Source organism: Cryptotermes secundus, unplaced genomic scaffold, assembly GCF_002891405.2.
Source record: "Cryptotermes secundus unplaced genomic scaffold, Csec_1.0 scaffold568, whole genome shotgun sequence".
In the NCBI taxonomy this organism is placed as follows: domain Eukaryota; kingdom Metazoa; phylum Arthropoda; class Insecta; order Blattodea; family Kalotermitidae; genus Cryptotermes; species Cryptotermes secundus.
Genome location: NW_019725423.1, coordinates 1,892,890 through 1,909,305, shown reverse-complemented (window position 1 = coordinate 1,909,305; position 16,416 = coordinate 1,892,890). Strand labels below are relative to the sequence as shown.

At 40.1% G+C, this 16,416-nt stretch overlaps 1 protein-coding gene across 2 annotated transcripts in view; it reads right to left on the bottom strand.

Annotated features, from left to right (window-relative positions):
- LOC111863375 (hemicentin-1) overlaps positions 1-16,416 on the bottom strand; it is an 821,886-nt gene that overhangs the window by 30,719 nt on the left and 774,751 nt on the right. For both annotated transcript variants that reach the window (XM_023849641.2, XM_033751034.1), the window contains exons 9-10: positions 6,782-6,941; positions 799-1,095 (exon numbers count right to left, since the gene is read on the bottom strand). In XM_023849641.2, coding sequence (XP_023705409.1) covers positions 799-1,095; positions 6,782-6,941 — 457 coding nt within the window. The remainder of the gene's footprint in view (positions 1-798; positions 1,096-6,781; positions 6,942-16,416) is intronic.

The following is a 16,416-nucleotide window of genomic DNA, read 5'->3' as shown; positions in this document are numbered from 1 at the left end:
CTGTTGCTTCACCGTTACGTTACCGTGCGGAGGAGGGGGAGGGGAGCGCTGACTCACCCGCCGCGTCACTGCTGGTGGGGGGGGATTCTCCTTTGCGCGACATGTCACACTGCTCCCTCCTTACGGCTGTTCGTCCCGAATAGCCTAGCGGTGCATCCCCGTTCCTTTTCCGCCCCGTAGCTGTGCTTGCGGTGTCTCCTGTTGTTTCGGTTACTCTTCTTGCAGCGACTATTCTTCGTCCGTTACAATATAATAATATTATATTAATAAATTGATCATGTTACGTATTTATATTAATTGTCTGATATCATGCGTTTTTGAGGGAATAACATTTTGGTGTACCGTGTTGAGTCATGGATACTTCATGGTGTGCCGCGAGTAGAAAAAGGTTGCGAAACACTGCGCTATAAAACATGTACTATTTGTCATATGCAAGTTGAACGTTCAAGTTAAGGAGGATGAGATGGGAAGGTAATGCAGCATGTTGGGAGGAGAAAATGGTTTTTGTGGGAGAGCTAGAATGAAAGAAACCACTAGGGAGACAAAGATGTAAGCGGGAGGATAATATTAAAATGAATATTAGGAAAGTACGATGTAGTGGTATGACTGTTTTCGTTTTTCTCGGGATGTGGAGAGTGATGGACTCCTGCGAAGACTGTAATGAACCTTTGGGTTTCATGAAAGTGAACATCGTTAAGTAACTGAGCAGCTGGCGGCTTCTCCAGAAGCATTCAACTCCATGGAGTTAGTTCAGGTACTTATAAATGACATTCTAGTGCACAACGTTGGGTTTCTTACCTGCAGGCACTACATGGAAGACGCAAGGCATTGCTTGGGAACCAAGTTCGTTTCTCCCCCAACAGAGCAGGGTCCCATAGTCCCTTTCCGACTCGGGCTTGTATCTGGCGACGCTGCGGCCGCCGCCGGGCTCTGACGTCACGCTGTCAACCTCTAGTGACTGAACTGCAGAGTTGTTGAACGACCAGCGGAAAAGACCCGCTGGTGGGTTAGCGTCTACGTCACAGACAACGCGCACTTCCTCCTGTCGTGCAGCGCCGTAAACACGCTGCTGTCCCGCACTGCACACCGGTTCGTCTGAAAGACAGATTAATTTAATAGCGCCAGGGGAAGGTTAATAATCACCCAGTAAAAGGTAAAATTGTCCTTGTGTTTAACTTATTAAGAATTAAGCCATGAAGATGTATGGGAGAGTGAATGTATTGATCCACGTTTTCTTGATCTCGGCACTAGTTGGAGGTGAATGGTCAGCGTCACGCCTTAAACTCTTTATCCCCAAGCAAAGAGCCCCTTGTACGAATTTAATAGGAGGCTGAGTGGGCCCCACAGCCGGTCTGGATGACGTGAAGAAAATATTTGACCTTATCGGGACTCGAACTCCGAACCCTCAGTCGTTCAATCCGTATCCAGTCGCTATACCGACTGCACTATCCTATCTAAACATGGACCCCTTACATAATCCGGTGGTTCATTTTATTTTGTTCAGCTGAAACAAATCCACATGAAATTCATTTAGGATCAATTTTAAAATTACATTCCCATCCGTGTCTAGGTCCCTGAAGGTGTTCCTTTTCCTTAATGATTTTTATTAAAATTTTGTACGAATTTCTAATTTCCCACAGCCCTGGTTCATTTATAGATTCCGACTTCCTCACCCACCTCGATTCCTTCACCCTAATAATATCCGAAAAGAATTACGAACTACTCACTGTGCAAAATTTTCAACTTCTTAGTATTTCCACATTATTAGACCTAGATCAAATGTTGAATTCACCACACTTTCCGAAACACTGTCACTGTTTGCAATTTCTTTAGGGTCAGAGCCCAAGGCTCTTTGGAACATAGGTTCCTAAATTAACAGTTTCTAGGCTAAGAAAGATACACGCCGATTAGAAAGAAGTCCTTCTGTTTTCCGCTTTGATTTGTGGCATTGTCAATTAAAATAAGCTTGTATTGATCTTTGATAAAATTAAGCTATTGATTTTAAGACTGTCAGAATATAAATATCGAATTTTCAAGAAAGTGTAAAAGGAAAATATCTTCCTGCTGTGACAACTGATTAACGAACCTTAGACCCTTTTAGCACTAAACTTACATGCTTATCAATAGAGGGCCCTGCGTAATTCGCCCAGGATTTATAAAGAACTTCCTCTGTGTTCATTTAATCGAATTTTACAGCGAAGTTTCACTTCATGTGGCGTATACAAATACTGTGGGAAATGAGATACTGCTGCGAGAGGAGTAAGATTTCAGCTCAACAGGTGTCGGGTGAGTAGCGGGAGAGATCAATAGCGACTGCGGCAGAACACAATTCCGACATGATTAACCGGCAGTAGGTAGAGTTGATGGACAGAATACAAGCTCCACTGACAGAATACAAAATGACATGGACCAAGTTACTTCATGTAAGCCACCTTTAACTTTACGTGCGTGGGAATTGAATGTTTACATGTTTGTTCTCTGACTCCTGTTGGTTCGGAATGCGCGCATGCGCCCCGGAATGTTGCACGTCGCACTTCGTGACGACACAGGATTCTGTTCCGACTTACCTGAACAATGCAGTATTATTCACACTATGAATATACATAACATCTATTACGAACAGGGAAGATGAAACATGCACATAGAAGGCGGCAAGGAAACCTTAAGAGAACACTGAAGGGATTTACGTGTAAACAGAGGATAATATTAAATTAGATTTTGAATGATTTAGATTTGAGGATGTGGAATGGATTGAAGAGTATAACAAGACATTCCGGGAAGAACTAATAGCATACTTTCACTTGACGCGACATGGAGAGCATAGGAAAATAAAAATTCTTCGTCTCTACCGAGTTGTTACCTAGCAGCCGTAAGGGGATATTCAGGCAGATCTACAGACATCCGCCTCCAACAATTCTTCTGTTGTTGAGTGTATTCGTTGCTGCGGGAACGTGTTTACGGAGCCGTTGCCTAGCGATGAAAGGAAGGATGCACTTTACCTAGCCTATGTTAGAAACAATTGGAGGGATACACATACAGACACACAGACTGATGGGACGGATATGTGAAGTGTGCTGTTGATATGGGCACAGGTACCATGATCTATATACCAGGTTTCATAAAGATTGGTTCAGACATTCGGAAGTTAATAGAGAGGGATACACAGACAGAAATGAAGATCGCACAAGCCTACTTTCAGTTTTCAAAAGAGGAAAGTAAGCTAAAAGCAGAGCAGAAAGGCGGGTTGCCACGAACTGGGTAATAGGATTTCGGGTTTCGTGAAGGACGGTAAATTTCTTTAATAACTAAGCGATTATCAGCCTCGTTATAAAGGTTCCTTTGTGGAGTTTTTTTTCAGAAATGAATGTACCTAATTCTTATTCACATGTTTCGCGTGCCTCTTGGTTTATTTAAAATCGGGGTTTCCACTTCATGAGTATAATGGAAAGGATACGAAAGGAAGGTTTCATGACCTGTTTTAAGGTACTGTTTCAAAGATTTGTTTATGAAACCAAGAATAACCTCAGGTACGACAACCGCTCTAGGCATAGCTCGGACAGAAAACACAGTTCCTCTCTTACTGTTTACGGGCCGCTGCCTAGTAACGACCGTTGTGTAGTTGTTTATTTAGAGGTCGTTGCCTAGAAACAGGTCTATATGCGACAGTATTTAATGTCATCTGAACATTATCCTCCTATCTTATTTCTAGTGTTCATATGGCAGATTTCTAACGGATTCACTCATTTAAAATGTTAAATGGATTTATTACGTCTCCATCCGAACAGTATATCCGGTCGTTGTTGTCACCTCCATTTCACAACACGAGGCGATGTAATTTGGAAACTCTATTTACTATATTAAAACATTCATTATTGGAGATACTGTTTCACAGAAAACCGTCAGAATACGTCAAACCATTCTATAGACATGCCTACACTTCTGTTGCGAGGTGTTTTCCAACAGCAAAACTTTGAACTCTGAAATATAAATTTTGTTATTAAATTTCTAAGAGCACAGAGCTGGAAGGATCCAACAAGTTATCAAAAGAAGAATCCTGTGTTTGTTGAAGGAGAGACGGCCCACACACATACTGTTTCCACTGACTCCGTCAGAAAAGAGACAGTCTCCCCCACACTTTCGGGTACCTGCAGTCCTATTCATATAGTCTCCAGTCCTTCTTTCACTCATTTAACCTTCCTTAAAAATTCAGTTCCAATTCTGACTTGTTCAAATCCATGCCCGAGAGCGAAACTGCAAGGTTATTACAACGGAGAGTATGAAATAATAATACCAGTTCAGTTCTATTCATTATTTATTTAATTGCTTAATTAACAGTCCAAATACTAATTACAAAGTAAGCACTAGCGGAAGAAGGAAACAGAACAAACAAAAAACAAAAGACGAAAACAGGGCAACCTGAATCAATGAAGAAATTCAGTAAGTAAAAATACGCCAAGAATTATTCAGTGGGAATAAAGTATGTAATTAAATTAAATTCTTATTTATTTACTTGCTGAAGTCAATTTGTGGCCAGAAATAGAGTCAGCGCGATACAAACAACAGCAGTAACATGACAAAACAAACAAGAAGAAAAAATTGTATCATTTGAAGTTATTTATATTTTTACGTCAGTTTAATTAATAATAATAATGATAATGAATAGTATTAAATTGTTCGAACTTCNTCCCAGAAGACTGCTTTCTTCATAGTCACCGCCGTGATAGCCTCAAATCTTCAAAATTTATATTTACACTTAGAGTTTAATATCTTATACGTAATTCCACTTATAGTTTTGATGAACTTATATATAAAATCTCCTAAAAATTGTATTTCCCCTTGTAATAATTAATACTGGAAGTAGTTTATTTCTCAATCACCTACCTTACGTAAGCGGATAAATACTTTTTAAATATTCCTTGAGTGATTGCTTCCTAATCTCTTCACATCTCTGAGAGATCGCAGCAGAAATTGGAAACACTATTTAAGACGCTTCCGAGTATCTGTCATGTTTAGTGAAGAGCCCAAAATTCTGCTTCAATAAAATGATGGTGACCTTCATGCACCTACTGTTCCGCAAAACTAGTCCTTCTGTAAAATATATTACTTTCGGTCACACAAACATAAATTACTTAATTTCCATTACATACGTTAAAATGATATTTGTATAACGATAGGACCTTATTTGGTAGTTGACATTTCTGCATTATGTTTCTCCGATATCTTGCATTTTTATAATAAACCAATTTTCAGTAATATTCTAATATGGCCCGCGCCATACCTCAAGCGGTTAGTCGCTGGCTTCCCAACGCGGCAGCTCGGGTTCGATCCCGGGTCTGGTCAAGTGGGATTTGTGGTGAACAAAGTGGCGCTGGAGCGGGTTTTCTCAGAGTACTTCGGTATCCCCTGCCATTCTTCATTCCACCAAATTCTCCATCATCATAATCACCAGGGGCAGGCTACAGTAGGCCAATCAGTGGCCGCCGTACCGAGTGGACCCAGTTGGACTCCATCCCCCACTAAGCGAAATATTCTGTTAATATTATTACCATGTCATAATCAGAGAGTAATGTGATTATTGTGATTATTTTTATTACAAATTTGGTTGCGATCCATGAGATTTTGGAAGATACGGAAATTATTTTATCAGATTGTAAAGAAATACGTATTTGTTTTGTTTCGTTGTCACAGCTATGAGTTACTTTCTGTAACACGATTTTTTAGTCTTTGCCTCCTTCTCAATTAAACTTAACTAAATTGAGATATTATATCAGATAATTACATACTTCGCTCGAGAAGCCTACAAAGTTCATGTAAACAGACGAGAGACAGGCGTTCGGGCGGCCTGAAAGTGTAGCCCACAACAAACCGAGTGTTCCGCAATGCCCATGTGTCTCGAAAAGTTAAAGTTGTCTCTCTGTTTAATTAATTAAGCATCAGGCCATGAAGATATGTGGGGAAGTGGAGACATAGTTCCACAATTCTTGATCTCGGAACTAGATGGAAAGACGTGATCAGCTTCATGGCCCAGCCGCTCTATCCCAGAGAAAAGAGTCCCCGGTACCCACTGGTTAGGAGCTGAGTGAGTCCCAGATATTTTAACATAATATTATTTCAGTGAAAAGCTGCATCGTCTGTATAGGGCGAAGAGTACTTGCCCGATCTGTAAGCGAACGTCTTTCCGCGTTTCTCTGATATTTCCTATATAAGTACGCCCCAGGGGCTCCCTCCGTTCCACTTGCAATTCATTAAACGACGCTGTTTGTAACTCGAAATATATGCCGCCGAATCGTTATATAATAGTGACGATAAACTTTAAAGAATGTAGAACAAAATTCAGTGCCATAGATATTATCCCGGAACTATTCCTTTTAATTTCGCGGGTCCACTTTGTACGTCGACCATTAATTTGCCTATTATACCAGCTCCGGATAATAGATGAGTATGAATCATTTCGTGGAGTGAGAATTAGCGGAGGAAACCGAAATACTCATACCACATTTCTTAATGCAAATCTCACATAACTTGACTTGGGATTGAACCCGGGTCGCCGTGGTGGGAAACCGGCGACTAATCACCTAATCTATGGAACCGACATCACGGTATTTACTTGGATGAATTGAGAAAAATCAAGAAACTCAGCCAGGATAGTCGCTTTCCCAACTGATATTCGAACCGACGGCCCCTCAAACACAAGTAAGACATTTCCGCAGAACACGGCACAAAGGTTACCCACAGCTCACGAAACGAGGCGAGGAGAGGCAAGTGACGTCACTTTACTTACATTTTACATCCAGGTTGAAAGGATTGCTCTCTGTGTCACCCTCTGAGTTACTGGCAAGGCAGGTGTACAGGCCTGAACTGTTTCTGCTGACAGACTGCAGTACAAGTGTCTGGTTGCTCAGGATAACACCGGTACTCGCGTTGTTATGCATTGGCTGGCCCTGCACACACATCAAAACACGTCCAAAAGCCAAATATCGACATGCAGTTATTATACCATTCCTCATTCAGGGTTCGAATTTTGGAGAAGGGTTGATTCTTCCTGGTTTCTTCTGACAAGTATTTTAGTGGTGCCTTCAAGCAGGAGTCAGGAGTCTTGCTGTCCCTTCCATCCCTTTCCAAACTCACCCATTCATAATCAACGTATTATTTGACGATATATAAGACAGGAAAACCAAGAAACAAATTCAGCAGCAAGGAATAATTTGAAGCTTAACTTCTTTCAAAGAACGACGCATCGAAGGCGTCAGCAGAATGCAAATGTAAACTTGCGCGCACTGTTCAGCACTAGGAGCAGGAGGTCAGTGGATGACTTCACGGTCAGATCGCAATGATAATAAGCGAGAAGTATCGTTAGCCATTGGATGCGGCCTCCGTAGTCTAGGGGTAACGTTCCCACCTCATGACTCAAGGTACGCGGGTTCAAACCCGGCGGAGGTCGTGGAATTTTTAAAGGCGGAAAATTTCAGGGTACAAGTCCTCGGGGAGGGACTTTAAGCCGTGGTCCCGTGTCGTGGCTTTACGGCACGTAAAAGAACCTCATGCCTCAAGGAGACCTCTGAGCCAAATGTGTAAGGACATTTCCCGCCCAACAATAGTCTCTAACGCCTCTGGTAGATGGAGGAAACATCTAGACACCGCTGAGCCAGTAGAGGCCGAAATCGCTGGCTGAGTCGGGACTGATGGCACGCACCAGTACCGGTATGGTATAGAGACTGGTAGAATATCACATGGGGACCTACAATAGACCACTGGTCGCGGTGCATGGGGAAACCCACCCCCTCCAATAATAATAATAATAATAATAATAAAATAATAATAGCCATTGCATAGAAATCTAGATAGATGCAACTGAGGGCTCAGAAACAAAAACAAGAAGACACTGAAACACTTCCATTTGGTTTCGAACCTCGTCTGTTGTGTTCATGATTTCCCATCAATACTGACTTATTCTTTCTGCGTTTACTATTACTTTAACTTTATTGGATTAGTAAATATTTACCAGTTCCGTTTTGTATGATTTGAAGTTATCACAATGGTAGTTAAGAAGAGCTCTATTTTCTGGAATATATCGTCAAGTGGCCCGTTAAAAGTCAACCAACGTTTCGGAGAAAAATATAGCCTCCATCTTCAGAATCGAATGAAAAGCAAAACAAGAAACGAGCATGAAGTAGAACCAAGTTCCATTTTGCTACAAATCTGAATTCAGTCTTACACGATGTACCATCGGACAGCTTATATAAATTCTGATAATTTTATGTTTCCCTGTGCTTTAAAGTAAGAAAAGGAAATGCTTGTCATTGAGGTCTAATGGAACAAATGTTCGGTATTTTGCAAGACAGAATTGAAACAGTTGCTATTTTATTAAGCTGTTTAAGTGATCAAACGGGATTAAAATAAGTATTAAAATAAGTACACTGAGCTGTATGATATGCAGGATTTTAATCCAAATTAGATTACACTCTGAAATAGCTCACATTTAAAGACAAGGCTTTCCAGGAAGAACTCGTTACAGGCGACTCTGATACTGTACAGACTTACAGCACGTCAAGTCTAGTATTAGTAATGTCATATGAAAATTTACAGTCGATCAAAGCCATGCCATTTAGTCTTTCGTTCTGCGTGCAGCATTTGTTATTCCTACATCAGTTAGAAATATTACTTTCTTGCAATTATATATCTAACAATTATATTACTTCCTTTTTCCTTACAAAACATACTAAGTACAAATTTTATTAGCGTTAAATCTGTCAGACATAACTACAAATGTTCATACAGTTACCGTATTTATCAAAAAGACGGAAGGGTTGGACTTCATGTCCCTGTGAGGCAAGAATTTTCACTTCTTCACGTCGTCCAGGGTGGTTCTGGGGTCCACCCTGCCTCCTATACAATGGTACCGAGGGCTCTTTCCTGGAGAGTAAGGCCGCCAAGACATGAAGCTGGCCACTTGCCTCCAGCTAGTGCCGAGGACAAGAAAATATGGATCTATACATCCACTCTTCAATCGCCTTCATGGCGTAGTGCTTAATTGGTTAAGCACAAGGACAACTTTTTCTTTCCTTGGCACTACAGCCCCAGTGGGCCTAGGACTACCTCCATGAACTTCTCCGTTCACTTCGGTCTTTCTAGATCTTACACATACGGTAGGACTCCTTGGGCGGGTGATCAGCTCGTCGCAAGGCCTCTACCTGTACACAAACACAGAAAAACGCAAACACACACAAACTAAACATCCATGTCCTGAGTGGGATTCGAACTCACGATCCCGGTTTCCAAGCGAGCGAATACAGCGCATGCCTTAGAACGCTCGGCTAACGTGACCGGCCAGGGACAACTTTACCTATACCGTATTTATAACTGTTGCTTTCTCAGTAATATTTCACACACAATTATTAGACAGAGGCCTGTAACTATGATCTATTTCTGAGCCAATTTTATATGCTCAAATCCAATTTTTCAGTAGTTACCGCCAACAGTTCGAAATCTCAATCTGTGTCATGTTGCTTTGTTTACATTGCACAAAGAAATTGCCTCAATGAGAGTTCCATATTCATGTAATATTTGTTACAATACGTCATTTAAGTATTCTGTACTAAGCAGTCGTACAAACTGGTGCGCCCGCCATTATGGTACTGCCGATTGTAGGAAATTAAAAGTTACGATGTTCGGGCGGTCTCCAACGTTCGTAACAAAATTCCGTGAATATCGGTACCAGTTCAAAAGTTGAAAGTGAGAGAGAAGATTCAGAGAAAGACATGGCATGATGTTCCTCAGGGAAAGGAAGTAGGATGAAAATAACGTGGGAGATATCTGTAAGATTATATTTCTCTGATTTAGTTATAATATTTGCAGAAAGTAGACATTTTCCAAAAATCCTAGTATACGAATTTATAATGCATCATTTTTATACACTAAACAGAAGAAATGTGAACATTTGAAATTCATGCTCCAACAATGCAAAAACAGAGCATTTTCAAATAGGATAATGAATGTTGCAAAATGTAAGTTTCCAAAAGTAACGAAATCAAATTAATGAAAAAGAGAGAGATTTTATTCCTGATAGTGACATAAGATTATAACACAGTTAATGTTTGGAAAATAATACTTCGGGTCTTTAAGACATTTTCAAAGTACTTTGCAGAAATTAATTCCGAATATATACCGCCTAGCGAAATGATCATCGGAATTCTAAACGTTTCCCAATCCATAAGAGAGCTTCATCAGGTTTTCAGGAGAATTTCTAAAATTAGTGAAGAAGAAAATTAAAACCGCCCTGTCTTAAAGGAGAGCTGCAGAAAATGTACGTGAAATATTCTCTTATGATTTACAGAACAATTTATTTCTGTGGGAAAGCCAGAAGCATAGAGAATATTAGGAAGATCTAGACGTAGATGGAAGAATAATATTGAAACGGATCATTGACAAATAGGATGGTGTGGAATGGATTTGATTCGTCTGGCTCAGGATAGGGCCCAGTAGCGGGCTCGTGTAAGCATAGCAATGGACATTAAGGTTCCACCAAATGTTGGGAAATTCCTGAACAGCTGAGCGACTAGTGAAGTATCAAGAAGAACTTGGCTGCATGGAGTTAGAATATCGCTATGTACGTTTTGAAAGTGGTTTTGATGGCTGTGAAACGTGACTTATTTCACTCAGAGCGTACACCACTAAAGGTGCAATTGAACTCTGTGGTTAATTAATTCAGATCACAGTAGCCGCTGAGTCTAAGGCATGAACCGTCTTTGTCCGCTCGAACACTGGGATCTTGGGTTCGATTCACACTCCATTCATTTATGTCTGTGTGCGTTTATTCTGTTTGTGTTGTTCAGTGTGTAGGTAGTGGCCTTACAACGGGCTGATCCCCTGTCCAAGGAATCCTACCGACTGTGTATAGAATTAAGAAACTGAAAAAAAAACGGCCGACGTTCAAAGGGCTGTAAAGCTATAGAGAGCAAAGTGTTAATTAACTAACCAGAACGACAGGAATATGTATGAGGAAGTGGAGGTATGGGTCCATCATTCATTTTGCCACTACATAGAAGTGAGTAGTTAGTTTCAGGCCCCAGCTGCCTTATCACTGGAGAAATATGAATTGATAATTTACTATCTATCTATATATATTTGTATGATAATAAATTGTCCAGTAAAATATTTAAGCTTCATGTGTATTTGAATTTAATATATTATATGAGGAGGAATACTACAAAATGCGCGGTTCAACTTGTATTGTGAGGTCGGTGAAATCTAGCGGTGAACTCAGCCTCCGCAATTGGAAAGCAAAACGTGTAGCGTCTCACCTGGAACAGGATTGCACGCTCTCTTCAATTTGAATTTCAGTAATTTCTCCAGAGAGTAAGAGAGGCGACTGTCTGATTACCTGAACTGCAAGTTCAGAAGGTCAGTAAGGAGGGGATGACAGCGTTGAACTGTTACAGGATTCAAAGGCAACAAGGAAAGTCTGTTCTGATCCTGAATATGCATTGGGTGCATTTCATGTTTGGCTTCAGTAAGTGTGCTGCACGTGTAATTATTTAGTTTCAGCTGAAATATTAGCTTTTGATATTCATAAATATGACATTTTTAACTCCTTCAATTTTCCACCAGACACACAACAATGCTTGTGAATAGGCATGTATATATTACGAACAGAAACACACAAGTTATCCGAAAAGATAGAAGATGATAAATGAGACTTTATAATCCTATCTGTGTTCAGCAATAATCCAGTTTAAATTCAGGCTGGATTATCTTGATGTATATATTCTTGAACTCCTTCAGTTAACTATTTATTTGAAACTACGAGTATAGAAAAATGTAAGAGCTTCAGAAGAAAGGCTGCAGTTCTGTAACCTAAAATCAATTTACTATCCGACCGATCTAACTATATAAAAACGGGTCTTCATCAGTATTTGATGGTTACACAGATTGCCAAGAGATTTCCTGTAACTGAACCGGAAAATACAGAGTGCATACAAATTATCTTTATTATTTTACTCGGGAATAAAAACCGTACGAAAAGACATAGGCACTCTGTAACACACAGAATTACTGGGATTTTGGACTTTGTCCATCGTCCGGTATTTTACACAATAGAAAACACGACGTTTCGGAAACCGTATCTGTTTCTGTCCTCAGGTGAAGGGGGAGAAGACACCGACTCAGTTGGGCCCCTTAGAAAGAGATTGAGTTTAGGTCCTTCTCGGGGACCCAACTGAGTAGGTGTCTTCTTTCCCCTTCACCTGAGAACGGAAACAGATTCAGTTTCCGAAACATCGTGTTTTCTATTCCAGAGAATTCCGTATGATGGGAAAAAATTAAGAAAGCCAGTAATTCTCTCAAGGTTTGTTCTGAGTATTATGCACTTCATGCAACGAAGCCCTTAACGAAATCAGTTATGAAAAATAAAATCCGGAACTGGGCGGATGTAACAAATTGAAACCTTGTCGAAAAGCGGAAGGTGAATCCTTTTCACTATCGAAACACAATTTAATCGATTGTGGTAACATATTTGCTCTTTATTGCTCACACTGGTTAGAGAAAGCGGCACCGGCATATATTCAATATTTTGTATTCCCTTCTAACGTCTCTGTTACAATCCACGTATTTCAGGATTTTCTGTGCACATGAACTGCAACAGCACAACCTCCTCAGCTACGCTGTATAATCTCATCCTGAGAGTGTCGTTAGGTAAGGTAAATTTGTCTTTGTGCTTAACTAATTAAGCACTACGCCATGAAGGCGTATGGGGCAATGGATGTATAGACCTACGTTTTCTTGACCTCGGCACTAGTTGGAAGTGAGTAGTCAGCTTCACGCTCCTGCCGCTTATCCCCGGGGAAAGAGCCCCCTTTACCCATTGGATAGGAGGCTGGGTGGGCCCCAGAGCCGGTCTCTAAAAGGTGAAGGAGACAAAATTCTTGACCCTGCCGGGACTCGAACTCCGACCTCTCCTTCGTGCAGCCCGTAGCCAGTCTCTATATCGACTAAGCTATCCCGGTTCCTTCGTTAAGTAACAAAAAATAAATCAAATTTAATACTAAACAGTTTTTACTGGACTCTTTAATATCGCCCGTAACCACACAAACACCCCCCCACGATTACACGTCAGCAGGATTTGCTCAGGTAATGAAATGAATGTCTCTTTGCTCAAGAGCGGGGGTTTGATTTCGAGAAGTGTCACTGGGGTTTCGCTCTTCATAAACATTTGCATGCCATTATTTTACCCATCCACTCCCCATGCCAATGGCTACAATGGACAAAGCAGCTGGAACGTTAAACTGACCCCAACCATCTGCTATACCGGTCTGAAATAACCACCTGCATCATTTCACAGTGCGGTACTCAGAAACAGCGGAAATGTAGGTTATATTACAGACAGGTGTACATACATACACGCACACATACAAACTAAATGAGCTAAAGTTATTGTTAAGCTAACATATGTGATCATAACATAACACCAGCCACTGATACACTTCTTAGAATTACCTAGTAATAGAGTTTATTTCTGCCGATCACAGCTGTCGCGCGGTCTAAGGCAGTGGTTCTCAGCCTTTTTTCGCTCGTGGCCCACTTCTGACTTTCACTCAGTTCTGTGGCCCCCCCCTCATATTGCTTAATTATAATAAATGTAATATTGATTATTGATTTTATGACTGCCCTATTTCTAAATTTTTTGAAGATGTGGAAAATTTAGAAGTCAATATTCATAAAAATTACTTTGAAAGCCATTCTACTTCAAATAAATACAAAACTGCTGTAATCAATTCACAATATTTTTTCTTGTAGAGGGAGGGCATTCAAATTCTATTCAAAGCTAATAATTTATTTGTAATGAAAGTTCAAGTTATTATGAAATGTAATGCTTATTTGTCGAAAAATAGTAGCTGGAGTTTGTAAGTAGGGAACTGCCACAATAATAGAACTTGCGCAGAAAAATGTCTTCTTTCAGACACTTCGAATACTGAACTGAAGAACACCTTAAAAATACNGTTGTGTGGGCTTGTGGTCGGGTGTATCTTACGCGATGTGTATTGTATACTACAGTCTAATTTTACTACATTTACTAAATTTACAGTCTACTACTAATTTTAACGTTGACGACTCAGTTNTAAGGCTTGGCCCACTGGGGGGCCATATGGCTCCAGTTGAGAACCACTGGTCTAAGGCATGAACTGTCTTCTCTCGCTTGAACACTGGGATCGTGGGTTACAATCCCACTTGAGGCATGGATGTCTGTGATTGTGGTTTCTGTGTGTAGGTAGCGGCCTTGCGAGGGACTGATCCCCATTCTAAGGAGTTCTACCGATTATGTAAAAAGATTACGAAACTGAATAAGATATCAGGACCNGGCTGCACTAAATAAACCGTTAATTTTGAATTGTTTCATTTTGGTCCGTTACACTATTAATCACCAATTGTCAATAGATTTTCCGTCAAGTGCAACAATATATATTATGGTCACTTATTTATCTCATCTGCCTTACATGTTTCGGTTCCAAGGAACCATCTTCAGAGGCACTTACAACAAATCGTGATAACACTGGCACAGCTTAACATCCACAGTATGTAGTTATTTGTGGAAACTATTACATTAATCGGAGTGTAAGGCACAACACTTCCCAGTATCTTGAATGCAGGTATAGCACTTGCATCTAATAAAACCACCCTCAAACCGAGTCGTCAAAGTTAAAATTTAGAGTTAAAAATTAAAAAACGTTCAAGTAAAATATTCAGGCTCCGTCTTGGTGAATCGTCCCAATGGGGGGAGGCGTCAGCACGGGGTTGTGTGGGCTTGTGGTCGGGTGTATCTTACGCGATGTGTATTGTATACTACAGTCTAATTTTACTACATTTACTAAATTTACAGTCTACTACTAATTTTAACGTTGACGACTCAGTTTGAGGGTGGTTTTATTAGATGCAAGTGCTATACCTGCATTCAAGATACTGGGAAGTGTTGTGCCTTACACTCCGATTAATGTAATAGTTTCCACAAATAACTACATACTGTGGATGTTAAGCTGTGCCAGTGTTATCACGATTTGTTGTAAGTGCCTCTGAAGATGGTTCCTTGGAACCGAAACATGTAAGGCAGATGAGATAAATAAGTGACCATAATATATATTGTTGCACTTGACGGAAAATCTATTGACAATTGGTGATTAATAGTGTAACGGACCAAAATGAAACAATTCAAAATTAACGGTTTATTTAGTGCAGCCGACATTCACTAAGAAGCAGTTAACAAATTAACCCATTTCTTGTTAAAAGCTATCTTCCACAAGATGATAATTATTCAGTTTATAATAAAATTAACTGCTTTAAAGAAGTCGTGGATTATCTCATTATCTGCAGATATTCGCTATTGGATCTGTACTGAACAATTTGCAACTTAAAAGCCTCATAGAATTACAATTTCTTAACCATTTCCCTGTTTCCGAACTGTAGTCCCACTACTTTCCGGTTGTCCACGATTTGTTCAAGATATTAGCAGTTACATTTCATATTTCACTACGAGCAGTGCCGTTAAATAAGGCGCTAGGTTAACTCTGCGATCTCAAACGAAGAGCAGCAGTGCACTAGAATTGGAGGCTTATATTGTACCAAGCTCCAGCAGTGTAATGCATTGAAATGAGAGCAACTGCCAGAGTACACCACTTTCCCGGAGGCGTAACGGTATAGACTCAATTCTGCACATCTGATGTAATGAAGCATTTGTTGTGTGAAGATCCGAGTCAATAAATCTAAAAGTGACAGCTCGCGGCTATTGGGCCAATGTATCCCTTCGCAGCACCATTAATTACGTTGCATCTGGAATAGGAGCAGAATTGCTGTGTAGCAAAATATTACTTTATTTGAGTAGCCAAAGACATCAATGAGTAGACAGGAAGGACCACCCGTTTCTGCAAAGCAATTAAATTGTTTATTTTGTACGTGTCATATCGAAGCAATTAATGTGACTTACAATTCCCTGTACATCTGTATCAGAAATGAAAAATTATTACTCTGCAATGTGGAACACAAAATTCCCAAAGCTGTTCTTTGTCAAGCTTATTTACGGCATGTTACAGATGTTATTGGAAGTGTTTCACTAGCTATTACGCTTAAAAAGAAAGTGAAACTGTCAAACTCAGAACATTTAAAACATGTCTTTCTTCCATGCAGTTAACAATGGGGAAGACGAATTTCAAGAATTTGTAACTTAAGTTTGTGCAAATTATTTATTGTTGTAATTTATAATTTTGAGGATTTAAAAGGTCAATAATGGCTTTAATTGCTCCGTATGGCCATCAAATGTTCTGCTAACTTTCCCAACGGCGAATTTCACCGAAATTTTATTAATGGTTGAAGACACAAATGAAAGATCAAATTATGGCCTAAGATAAAGTGGACTGTACCAAGGTATGACGT